Raw genomic sequence first — 12,861 nt, 5'->3', positions numbered from 1 at the left:
TTCACTATGATGTCATCATCCATGCAATTGTGGCTCCATTTACCGTGCAATTTTGGATCCATTCGATTTGCTCCATTGCACGCTTGCCGAGAGCCCAGCACATAACAACGCATGTAAAACGCTTGCGTTTGTAGTGTGTGTATGCGACAGCGCGCTAGCATAAAGTGCTCAGTGAGCACTCTCACGATCTCAGATTCTCTCGTTTCCAAATTAATAAAACATCAAATGACAAGGATCTATTTTATCTGTCATATAAAACAAATAATAAATGTTTTTCATTCGTGCAATGGACAGAATATTTTATTCGGTGAAAGATGAAATGTTTGGTCCATTAAACTTGGCTGCACCTCGTTGAATGGATCATTCCATCTTTCACCTCATAAAATATTCTGTCCATTGCACTCATAAACATTCATTATTTGTATACTATATGATATAGTAAATGGCATATTTGTGACAAGATTTGTGATGGGTTGAATTGGCACCAAGTGACATTCAGTGTTTGTCAAAGTTCACGCTGTGAAGCACGCATGTCGTTTGACGAGGACTTGGGGGGGGGGGGGCTGCATGGAGATTGTTTGCAAAATTACATTGCAAACACAAACTAATGCTGTTGTGTAACTGTACCTGTAGATGAGCTGTTGCCATAAGTGACATACCGTGCTGTGTGTCTCGGGTTGAGAGGTGTGTGATTAGTATGTGGATTCTGTGTTGTGAATGAATTAACATGCTGTTCGGTTAATCACATACTCCACTTAATCTGGTAAGAAATGTTCTGCCAGACACTACCTGATTTCAAGCGGAGACTACTACACATGTATCTTCTATAACATCTACAAGTTAGGTGGGTTCAGTGGCATAGCATTGAAGTGGTGAATGAGTCGATTCCTCACAAGTTTTCTTGAAATTGTGAACAAATTAGACTCGTAAAGAATATCTTCAAGTAAAACACACACACACTTTTTTTGTTTTTGTCATTTTTCTTTTTCATAAATATAATACAAATACTGAATGGTCACGAGTGCAATGGTACAAGATTTCGCACGAGGTGAAAGATAGAGGCGCTCTATTCAACGAGGCAAAGCCGAGTTGAATAGTGTGCCTCATCTTTCACCGAGTGCGAAATCTGGTTCCATTGCACGAGTGAAGACCATACACTATTTGTTTTATACAACACCTCGAACATCAACAGATATGGTACTCACAGATTCTTGAATTTAGCACAGAAATGGCAACCATTTTCCTTGAAAGACGAATGAGTAGCCTCGCGGTCGCAGTCACTGTATATCACTGCATGTGTACGTACGTTAAAATTGTACGTACAATGCAAAATGAAGTTGTTTACAAAAATGAGTGACAAAAGTATGCGCTTGTAAGCGCGCTTGTAATTGTTGAGTGCGCGTGGCACATGTTTGTTTATTGTGACATCAGAGCGCGTGCAATAGAACATTTTGGTCGAACCAAAATTGCACAGCTGAGACAGCCAGAGCGTGCAATAGAACATTTCCCTAAATGTCACGTGATGGGCAATCGACCAATCGGATAGCTACACTCTAAATAGGTGTTGTATAAAAACAATACACAAATTAATTCATGACAAGATGACACAGATTTCATTATACAGTGCACTACCATTACAACAAACACGGCTATTACGAGATTTCGTTATAACACGGTTATAACGAAATTTCTTTATCGTCTTGAGATAACTGAACCTTCAAAAAACTAACCTTCCTCATTTTTTTTATAAACAAAACTTCTTCGGAATAACAAACCTTGTTTCATTTTCAGATTAAAAAACCTTCGGAATAATGAACCTTCGGAATAGTGAATCTTTCTCATTTTTTGATTTACAAACCTTCGGAATGACGAGCCTCATTTCATTTTCCAATCAACGAACTTTCGGAAAACGAACAACATATTTATATCTAAATTATGAACTTTCAGAATAACGACTCTTCAGAAAAGCAAAGCTTCAAATGAATAAACCGGAATCCAGGGAATGTCAAAACTTCGGAATAAGGAGCCTTCGGAGTAATGAACTTTAGTAAGAAATGAACCTTTGGAAAAGCGAACTGTAACCGAATCCTAAACCATCATTTTTAAATAAAACTGGACAACTGATAAGGTGATGAGCATTGAATTTGACAGTACAGTGTATACACTTCCTGAATGTGACATTGCTCACAAAAGGCAAACTGCAGTGTGATCTCTTGAAGATAACTAGAAAAACTGCCCATATAATTCTGTCAGGAACTTCTCCAATCCCAAGCATCCCTTATTACAAAGGGGAAATCCTGTCCAAATTGAAGTTTTTGAAAAAGTAAAATATTACGAGTTCAACAGTAAAATTTTGATCGAAAGCGAGTTAAAAATAAGGAAGTTATGACATTTTGAAGTTTTCGCTAATTTTTCAGGAAACAGTTCTTGAACGGTCCCTATGAATATGCAAATATATACTAGTATACAAAGGGAATTCCACAAAAATTCAACTTGCATGAAAATTATACATTCCATCAACTTGATACTGACATGTTAAGGGTAGCAATTATTCCCCCTGCTTTCTGAAAGCAGTTATAGTCAAGTGCTCTTTCATCATGCTAGAAAAGTGAATTTTTGTGGAATTCCCTTTATATTTTCTTTATATTAATGTCCACACGTACGTCATAACCTCAAGTAGTCTCCTTATCCAGCGTTCCAACACCAAAACTTTAAAAATTCATAACATTTGCATCAATTGTCTGATTTTCCTCAAACATTCACTGATGTGTTCTACTAATCTTGCTGCTTTCACTCAATCCACATTTCTCTTCGGGTTTGGGTTTCCTTTAACCATCAATGTGGAAGACATTGAGTTGCACCCATGATCACTGCATATTCTGCAAATACAGTAACAAAAACTGATGTTTGTGAGAACTGTTGTCAGGGGCGGATCCAGGAATTCTGTAAATGGGGGGCGCAACTAATATTTCTGGTGCCACTTCCAGGTTTCATTTCAGTTTTTTCTTTTTATTTTTGTTTTTGACGAAAAATAATGGGGGGCGTGCGCCAGTTGCGGCCCCCTCTGGATCCGCCACTGGTTGTAATCTTCGCTGCCCCTCTAGATCAGGGATCCATCTTCTTTAGAGGCAGAATCGGCATCATACTGCTTGTGGCAGGTGACCCATTGTTCTTTTCACTGACATTGTAAACTTTTGTCAATCATAGCCAACAAAGCCAGGGTGATGAGGTCAAATGGTTTTTCTGTTCAAAAAACTTCAGGCCATCATTCCATCTTCTTCCAAACTTGCATAGTTAGGAATTTCATCCACAAAGGCACATGGTTTCAGATGAGATGTCACCTTGCGTCAGGTGGACTTGGGGGTAGAGGAATCCCGACGACTTCCCCTGAGGGCTCTGACTGAGCTCTGGAGCGCTGCTCTGGGGTGCAGTAATCCTGCAAGTACAAATCAAAGTGAGAAAGGATTTAAAGAGATACATGTCTTCAACCTAGCTAGTTTAAAGAGATGGTACAGCTTTGGTTGAGGTGGGGATTTAGGTTTTAGATTTTTAGCGAGATAATGAGAAACCACTTACAAGGAATATTTAACAGAGCACAGAATTCTCAGAAGAATTACAAATTTATTTGATGAAAATCGGTTCAAAAATGGCTGAGATGTCCAAAAAGAAAGTAAAACAAAGTGGTCCTAATAAAATGTGGGACCCATCTTTTAATAAGACCACTTTGTTTTTGGATATCTCGTGACTGAAAGACTACATGTATTTTGAAATGTTTCACAAAATTTTTGAGACCATGGACACCATGAAGTTCACTCTAGGATCACTCAATAATCATGAAGGACCTTGACGATTATTGAAAGTTCACTGAAAGACCATAAGAGATCTCCTAGTGATTATTATCTTTCGCTGCGCTTTCAGAGGTCTTGCCCTTTGTGGAATGGAGGTACAGTGTTATATTGCTGCTTTCACTCAATCCACATCCATACTTGGGCTTTGGTTTTTTCAAATATCTGCCGTGTAAATGCTAAAAATGTAAAATGAATATTTAAATGCTGAAATAACTTTTGTTTTCTGCTATTACAAAATGCACTGGGATCCTGCGCAATTACCCCCTGGTATGCCTACTTCAAGAACCCTGTACTGATACATGTAGCACAATCAATGCATATTTTCACAGAGGGTTTTGTTTGCAGTTTGGTGAATGAAGCAAGCTGTGGAATAAATACTCTAACTGTCAAACAATGCCCACAAAATGTCAAAGGTGATTGAATGTCATACCTGAAGAAACACTTCAGCCAAGTTGCTCAATCGCTTGTTCGACGATCCAGCAAATCTGTGCATGCACTCGACTATAGAGGGTGCTGTGATTTCTGCAGATATGGTAGATGGGGGAATGAAGAGGTAGGCAAAACATTATTCAGTCGGCAATTTTTTTTTTCCCTGTTATATGTACCACTATGGAACGTTTTGGTTATGCAGAATTAAAAACATGCAAAATTCATCTCACCCAGCTGAGTGTGAAAAATTACTCACACAAAAATATCCAATATTACAGTACTTGAACATCACTGGAAGTATCACTGATTTTTCTCTTGCATGTCAGAGACATTATTTTGAAACTCTTTGGAAATATTTACATTCATTCATTGTTGAGTTGGGAAATCTTGTGAAGAGGTATGCCAAAAGGATATATCTTGTGTGTGTGTGTGTGTGCGTGTGTGTGTGTGTGACTTTATTCAACTCTACATGTCATGTGTTGCCATTTATAATGTACCACCCCCACCCCCCACCCTCACCCCCCCCCCACCCCACACACACACACACACACGGACATACAATAGGCATGCTTTCTTCTTCTTTTTAGGGGGGGGGGGGGGGGAGGGATCCACACCAGAATCTTAAACTGCTGGCTTCCATGGTGCATGCCAGTAAGAATCTAAATAAAATCACATAACTTTGTAACTTCTCCCATGTTACCTGGCAGATTTAATAACATTTCACTAAAAAAGCAGCCCTCCTGAAAAGCAAATTAGAATTCTAACCTGGTACCTGGGAGGCAGCAAATATGCTTTCATTTTGGCTATCAGCACTTCAATACTATAGTGGCTAACAGGGACAACAGTATTGTTACTGCAGCCATATTGAACACACTGTGTTACTCCATGCAAACAAGTCAATGAGACAAAACACACATTTGTTGTTTACTGCTCTAAACACACATTTGTTGTTTACTGCTCTTAAAATCACCTATGTGTACATTACCTGATTTGGAGGCTGGTGTAGTAAGATACATCAGTGTAGTAATGGCAGATAGTACCGTCTCTTCATTTGGGCTGCAAGAACACGTTGGATAGAAAACAGTGCCATTGGGTGCTACACAAGTGAATCATCTCAATGTCCTTGAAAATATTTTGAATGCAATCATGTGCATAGTAATGATTCCTCATGTTGATCTCATCAGGAAAATACAACCACTACATCCAAATAACAAAATTATCTATAGCAAGACATATCTTCAGTTAGGCCTTAACTTGGAATTGGATATATTTCCTGTATGTGTGTGTCTTCATTTGGTTCTGAACATTATGCAGCCACTTTGAAATGTTCCCCCAATAAGATATTGTTTCCTTAGAACTTCATGATTTCAGTCAAACCAATATCTTTATGAAACAACATAATGTATACAATAATGTGAATATCAAACTCAGTAGCAATCACAGTACAGGTGTCGCCAACATCATTGTATATGTAAGTCATGTCTTACCGTAACGGCTTCATTTCATAATCTTACCTAGACAGGCAATCTTTCACCAGTGACACCCCATCATTCTGCAGTATCAAAGCCTTGTTCTCCTTATCTACAGGAAAGAGGGCATGGTAAATTTTTGGCATATGATATCATAGATCCATGCAGAAAACAAATAATATAAAAACTGCAGATAATATAAACTGTAAAAACGTTTCTTTGATTGGGTTATTAATTTTCCATATTTTGTCATGTACAATGAGTTTTACTTGTTTAATTACATGATGACAAATGGAAAAAAGTATAGAAAAAACAGTATTTGAATGTTCATGATTTTGTGCTGGTATCACAATGTGCATACTGCATGATATTTTCCACAATCTACACTAAAAGGAAGTCCACTTTAGCAATAGCAATAGTAACATTTACTTACATTGTGTACTAGATGGCCTGTAGGAACTGCTCAAAATGCTGTTATCACAACATGAAATAAATGGGAAAATTGCATCCTTTTAAATTTGAAATACCTATTCTTCATGTCATTGTAAGTCTACTGTAAACCCTTGGTGGAAGTTACATTTTTTTTTTTAAGTGACTTTCATTTCAACCAATTTATATGTGGGTAACAGAGTTAAAGGGATGATACAGTATTGGTGGAGATGAGAATTGGGGTTTTAACTTTTTGCAAGATACCAAGAAACCACTTATGAAATAGTACAGAGTATACCATTTTAAGAGGAATTCAAGGTTTATTTGATGAAAATCGGGTTTGGAATGACTGACACATCCAAAAACAAAGTAAAACAAAGCGATCGTAATAAAATGTGGGTCCCACACTTTATTAGAATCGCTCTGTTTTGGATATCTCAGCCATTTGAAAACCAATTTTCATCAAATAAACGTTGAATTCCTCATGGAATTATATGCTCTTTCATATTTCATAAAAGGTTTGTCATTATCTCACCAAAAAATGTTAGAAACCTGAAATTAGGTCTCAACCAAAACTATACGATCCCTTTAAGATTCAGTTCTTCATAACTTTTGTTTGCTCCTTCATATTGTGAGGAACTTCCATTAGATACCACAAGACAGACACTGTCATAAATCAACTTCTAAAAAGATCCTTGATACAGTGAAACCCCGTTATAACGAGTTCGGTTATAATGAGGAACCGCTTATAACGAGGTGATCGCGTCGGTCCCGTTTTCCTTTGCGTGTAAATCTATGGCAGAAAGAATCGGTTATAACGAGTTCGGTTATAACGAGATTCCGGTTATAACGAGGACAATTTCGGTAAATCATGATAAAGAAAAACATAAGCAATTTGATCGGATATAACGAGGTTCCTTTTCTTGACTAAATTGCCGCTTTCAAACACGCGACAAACGAAACATTGAAAACCGAATTCACGCTATCCACGTCTTTTCCCGTTTTGCAGAGAACCGTTCCTTCCGTGTTTTCTTCTAAATCACGCAATAAGACACAGGAATGCCTTCCGATGTTCCTACTCAATCATTAAACATAATCATTCGATTTTCTTTTTCGTGAGAAACGCGTGCGTGATATTAGGTCAGACCACAGCGCAACGATAAAAAAAAAATAGATAACGCATTCAAAAACTTTTCATGTAGCGACGCTTGTGGCCAAAAATGGACAATTATTGGAATGCGTGTGAAACTCATCATCATATCCTTTCCAATTCTAGTCCCGACTTCCAGTTCTTTTGCCTGTAATTATGAGTTTGGATGATTAAAGCCGAATTAATGAAATCATCGCGATCCCGCCGGGTGACAGTAGCGTTGAAATAGTTGAATAACGCATGTTTACTTACTTAGTCGGTGTTCAGAAAAAGAAACAAACGCATTTATTACTTTGAATAGATCTGGGCCCCGTTGCTAGAAACTTTGCGTTTAAACGCAACTTGCAACTGATTGTCACTGACCATTCTGATTGGCTCAGGGTCTGCCCTATTAAGAAGACATGCATGCAACAATGATTTTGATTGGCCAGTGACAATCAGTTGCAAGTTGAGTTTAAACGCAAAGTTTCTAGCAACGGGGCCCTGGATTTTTTCATTATCATTTAATAAATGATAATTTAAATATGAGTGTGCATGATTAAAGCAGAAATGATTAGTGAAATCATCGCGATCCCGCCGGGTGACAGTAGCGTAAAAATAGTTAAATAACGCATGTTAACCTAATCGGTGTTCAGAAAAAGAAACAAACGCATCTATTAGTTTGAATAGATCTGGATTTGTTCATTATCATTTAACAAATGATAATCTAAATTATATGAGTGTGTATGATTAAAGCCGAAATAATTGATAAAATCATCTCCATCTCGCCGGATGACAGTAGCGTAAAAGTAGTTGGATAACGCATGTTAACTTACTTAATCGGTGTTCGGAAAAAGAAACAAACGCATTCAACAGTTCAAGAACGGATGTACAAAACGCGAAGAGATTTTCGGAAGAAAATAAAGAACGCATGTTTAATCCCTTCGGGCGCAACGATCATACATTGTATAAAATTACAGCCGAAATGATTCATGAAATTATCGAATTCCTGCTGGGCACCAACAGTGTAAAATACCTCTCAAGTTACGGTAAACAACGCCTGTATGGTATTGAATGACGCATGTTAACCTAAATCAGAAAAAGAAACAAACGCATTCATTAGTTTGACTAGATCTGGGTTTGTTCATTATCACAATTTTAACACTGCATTTCACAATGAAGATTTTTCTTTCTTTCAGAATGGTCTACAAGGTACAGATTTGCGTAAAAAGATGACAACCTTCCACATTCAATCCTGTCGCATATTTTTCAAGAACGGTTGTACAAAACCCGAAGAGATTTTTCGGAAGAAAATAAAGAACGCATTTTTAATCCATTCGGGCGCAACGATCATACATTATACAAGATTACAGCCGAAATCACTCATGAAATCATCGCATTCCCGCTGAGCACCAACAGCGTAAAAATACCTCGCAAGTTAGGGTAAACAACGCCTGTATGTTACTCTATTTGCGCTGGTGTTTAGAAAAAACTTAACAAACAAGAATTACAATAAAGAATTAACTCATTTCAGCCCCTATTTCTTCGTCTAATTCACAAATAATTTTCCTTTATTCTCTCAATAATAATGATCCATAATTGTGTAATAACAACGCAAAGGATGTTCTTAAGTTTCGTTGATGGGTATATGATGTCGTGCTTTTGTTTTTCTTTGTTTTTGATGCGTACGGTTGTAACGAGGTACCGGTTATAACGAGGTAATTTCGCCGGTCCCACGGACCTCGTTATAACGGGGTTTCACTGTATCTCCAAAGTGAACTATGGCTTCAATACTGGATGAAACATCATTCTAAAACACATCCCCATATGTTGGCTGCAGACTAGAAAGTAGCAGAACCTGCTTTTGATAATTCAGGCATTGCACAGTAGGACTCCAACAGTTCCATTCTACCCGACTACAAAATTTAAACAAAGCACTGCACGTAATATGTGAATCATTTTTGTCAGGCAGAATTTCTATTCTACTTTAGTTTGGCTTGGCTAAATTGTGTCTCTTGATGTCATACAAACACATCATCCAGGTTCCCTATCCTGCCTGCACACAGCTTGCTAACTTTGGGGATGCAATTAAAAGAGAGAGAGAGAAAAAAAAGAAGAAGAAGATAAAATCAACAAAATCCGGGAAATCGAAAGAAGTGCTCACCTAAAGCAAGGTTGCAGAGTCCTCCGATACCAAACTCTACCAGTCTCTCATTGGGCTCTGTCAATGTGTCTGGAAAAAAAAATAAATATATATATATATATATACATTTCATAAGTAGAATGCAAAATTACACATAATGTAACAGATATTATCAATGTTCCCTTCAAAATAGGGCAAAGCTGGCACCGTCATATTTTTATTTTATTCATTTTTTTAAGCATATCAGGTCATTCAAAGAAATTTGGGATTTTATCACATTGTTTTAATTCAAAATAAAACAGTACCACCACAAAGATAAATGTCGCAATGCTGATCAACATTTTTCAAATGCCTGTGGAGTACTGTGCAAATTATGTCCAACAACAATGTAATTTTCAGTGACAATGTTAACGAGATACAGCTGTATAAGCACTTATGCTGTACAAATACCTTACAAAGTGCAACTTACCAAGGAATAGATCGATGACATTCAGCTGTCGCAAGTAGTCATAGTTGATCGGATCATACGCAAAGTTAGAAAGGTTGGCCAAGACCTGCTCCCTGCATTCTGAAAAGTGAACAGACATTTAAACCACTGCACATTGGAAGCACTTATGATGAAAACAATAACATTCTACAAATGAAATCTGCAAGGTCGCAACTGCTGATCAATGATTTTTAAAACAATTCGGGGAAAAAGGACCTACAGTAGAGCGGGAGACAAACCGAAGAAAACTCACACCTCAACCTTCACTCCTTGGCTTAATCTCTTGCTTCAATAAAATTCTATTTCCCATTCTAGATCCATCACAAAATTGGAAATCTTTTACTTGAACCTTGAACCTTGAAGTAGTAATTCCTTTCAGCAGTTCCTTGAAACTATCCCGGGATGGTAGAAGTGTCGAGCGTCAGAGGGTGACATGGTGAACAAGATGATTTTAAATGTCACTAATGTACAATAAAAGTGACGGTGCTAGTAAAAAACATGCCTCTTTGCTTAGAGCATGTGTGACCCAACAGGAGGCTGCATCATTCGGATGACTGGAAGAATTAAAGAATGACATGACAATGAGTGGTGCTTTCATCGAACAGGAGACCTCCTACGAGGTCCTCCTACGATCTTGGGATCATGAAATCTGGAACCCGGCTTGACCCAACAGACACCATCATCGCAAAAGGGCTCAAAACCTTCTATGCCCTCTCTGGAGTCGGAGCCCATACTCTAGGCCTTATCCCCACACTATCCGCACACTTATGGAATACTTTCTGTCGCCCCCGCATGCTTTATGGAGTGACCATATACCACCTAACAAAAAGCATGATTACCAAACTCGACCAGGCGCAAACACACCTCTTCAAGTGGATCATTGGTCTACCCCTGTCAGCTGCAGACGAAAGTATTTATCTCCTCATCGGCCTACACCCAATCTCACGATGAATTGATCATGAAAAACTCCTACTGCTTGGCCAAACCCTCAACCTAGACCACACAAGGTTTGAGCGGCATACCTTTCTCCATGCAGTAAGCCGCAACACCCCATTCATCTCTACTCTGAAAACCACTCTGTCAAAATACAACCTTCCCAAGCTCAGTGACCTCATGAACCATTTCATGCCATACCCCTAATGGAAGCACCTCATAAGAAATATCATCTCTACAGCAACACAAAAGGACCTCACAGAAAAAATTAATTTCAAACCCTCACTTGCATTTTGGACACACTGGACTCATAACAACCCGAGGATACTCTACCCCTCAAACCCTCCATCCCATATCATCCGTCAGGCCCTGACAGCTAGAGCTCAACTCCTAACATCCACATACCTACTACAAATGAGACTCCTCAAAATAAAGAAGCAAGTGGACCCCACATGCCCCCTATGCAAAGAGGAAGATGAGAGTAGAGACCATTGTACACTTTGTTGCTACCTGCCATCACACCACTGGAATCCACCAAGAATTTATCAAACATAACAGAAAGTGCCTGATGGACTATCCCTCTCCTTCCAATGATAATTGCACCCAGACTGCGCTCCAGTTTACTTATGCCACACTCTTACCATATGACCCCAACCTCCCACAGTCTGCCAATGACAAATTCCTGCTATGTTCCCTTCACTTTATATTCAAACTCCATATTAACAGACTGAACATCAATCTTTCCAACTCTGCCCCCTGATATCACCTATCGAACAGGAAGGTGCCTACTCGTGATCCTCTCTGCGATCCACGCTCGTCAATCTCCGACATTAACGGAGCTGAGGGAGGAAAAGAAGAAGACAGAATTATATTGAAACGCACCCATTTATTATCAGTACCTAGTTGGATATTGCAGAAATTTGTATGCAATTACATACCTACAACAGCCCTGAGCTGAGCTGTGCCCCATTTGACAACATGCGCATGGAACTCCACTTTACAACTTACAAGCCCACGCCACGTCTCTACGGGCCAGTGCAATAGGAAAGAATAATCTAGCAGGCCCCTGTCCTGGAGATGAGGCATGAGGTGGGGTAATCCTCATTAATCCTCTCAACCTCACTTGATAATTGCACCACGCCAACATATAGGTCTAACAATATTTTTGAGCATTGTGGAGTGTTGACATTGACCGGAACAACACTGACAGTATTATTTATAGGCATAGCTTTCATGTAGGTGTGGAGCTATCTATGGTAAGCTTAACTATACACAGCCCAGTCGCTGTACATGGTACGTATAGCGTAACAGTGTCTGGTCGGGCTATGGTAAGCTATGATTTACATGTTATTAAACATATTAAATGGTAACCCCGTCGCGGGGCACTGAACCCTGTCGCGGGGCGCTGGTACGTATTTGTCCGTATGGGGTCGCTGCTGCGGTTAATTAAATGGTTACATCTTCACAGAGTGGGATCTTTGATGGAATCACAAGTCAAACTCTTTATTCAACTTTGCACCATGCATCACTTAAATTTACATCTTACCCGCTGCTTACCTTCACTTTCAGTTTGCTGAAACTCGGTTACCAGGGCTTGCAAATACTGCAGTCTTCCTACACCTTCCGATGGTGTTCGGTTGTCTAATCTCTCTCTCGAACTAAACATGACATCCAATACTTTATGTAACCATGAAAATCCTTAGAAAAGGTTTACTCATCCACTAACAACCAGACGATAATACACTGAAACAAAAGGTCAATCTTGCAAGCAACATTGACATGACAACGGCCATACAGCACAATTAGAACTGATACTGCTGCACGCAGTCTACGAAGTTTGTGTGATCTCCTGTGTCATCTGGCAACGGTGTTTCCCCGCTATCCCCTCCCTGTTCATCACGTGGATGCTAATTCTAATGCATGTAGTAGATCGCGCGTACGAAATGTTGATCAACATAAGTGCACGTGCTCCGCGCGCACAGGGCCATGGCCAC

General features: G+C 39.0%; 1 protein-coding gene across 1 annotated transcript; it reads right to left on the bottom strand.

Moving 5' to 3' along the window:
- Positions 1-1,382: 1,382 nt before the first annotated feature.
- Positions 1,383-12,603, bottom strand: LOC140236762 (armadillo repeat-containing protein 7-like). Its single transcript, XM_072316691.1, has 7 exons — positions 12,425-12,603; positions 9,917-10,015; positions 9,469-9,537; positions 5,792-5,858; positions 5,263-5,333; positions 4,279-4,370; positions 1,383-3,436 (listed from the first exon to the last, which is right to left on the bottom strand). The coding sequence occupies exons 1-7, from the start codon at positions 12,531-12,533 to the stop codon at positions 3,338-3,340; spliced, it is 606 nt and encodes a 201-aa protein (XP_072172792.1). The 5' UTR covers positions 12,534-12,603; the 3' UTR covers positions 1,383-3,337.
- Between the last annotated feature and the right edge of the window lie 258 nt (positions 12,604-12,861).

The sequence above is a fragment of the Diadema setosum genome, chromosome 13 (genome assembly GCF_964275005.1).
Source record: "Diadema setosum chromosome 13, eeDiaSeto1, whole genome shotgun sequence".
NCBI lineage: Eukaryota > Metazoa > Echinodermata > Echinoidea > Diadematoida > Diadematidae > Diadema > Diadema setosum.
The sequence above is the reverse complement of the archived record's forward strand: the minus strand, read 5'-3'. Positions and strand labels throughout refer to the sequence as shown.

Coding starts and splice junctions, on each gene's coding strand:
- LOC140236762 (XM_072316691.1), bottom strand. CDS start 12,533: ATGTTTAGTTCGAGAGAGAGATTAGACAACCGAACACCATCGGAAGGT. Junction 9,538..9,916: donor TGTCATCGATCTATTCCTTG/GTAAGTTGCACT, acceptor TTTTTTTTCCAG/ACACATTGACAGAGCCCAAT. Junction 5,334..5,791: donor GTGAAAGATTGCCTGTCTAG/GTAAGATTATGA, acceptor GTGTTCTTGCAG/CCCAAATGAAGAGACGGTAC.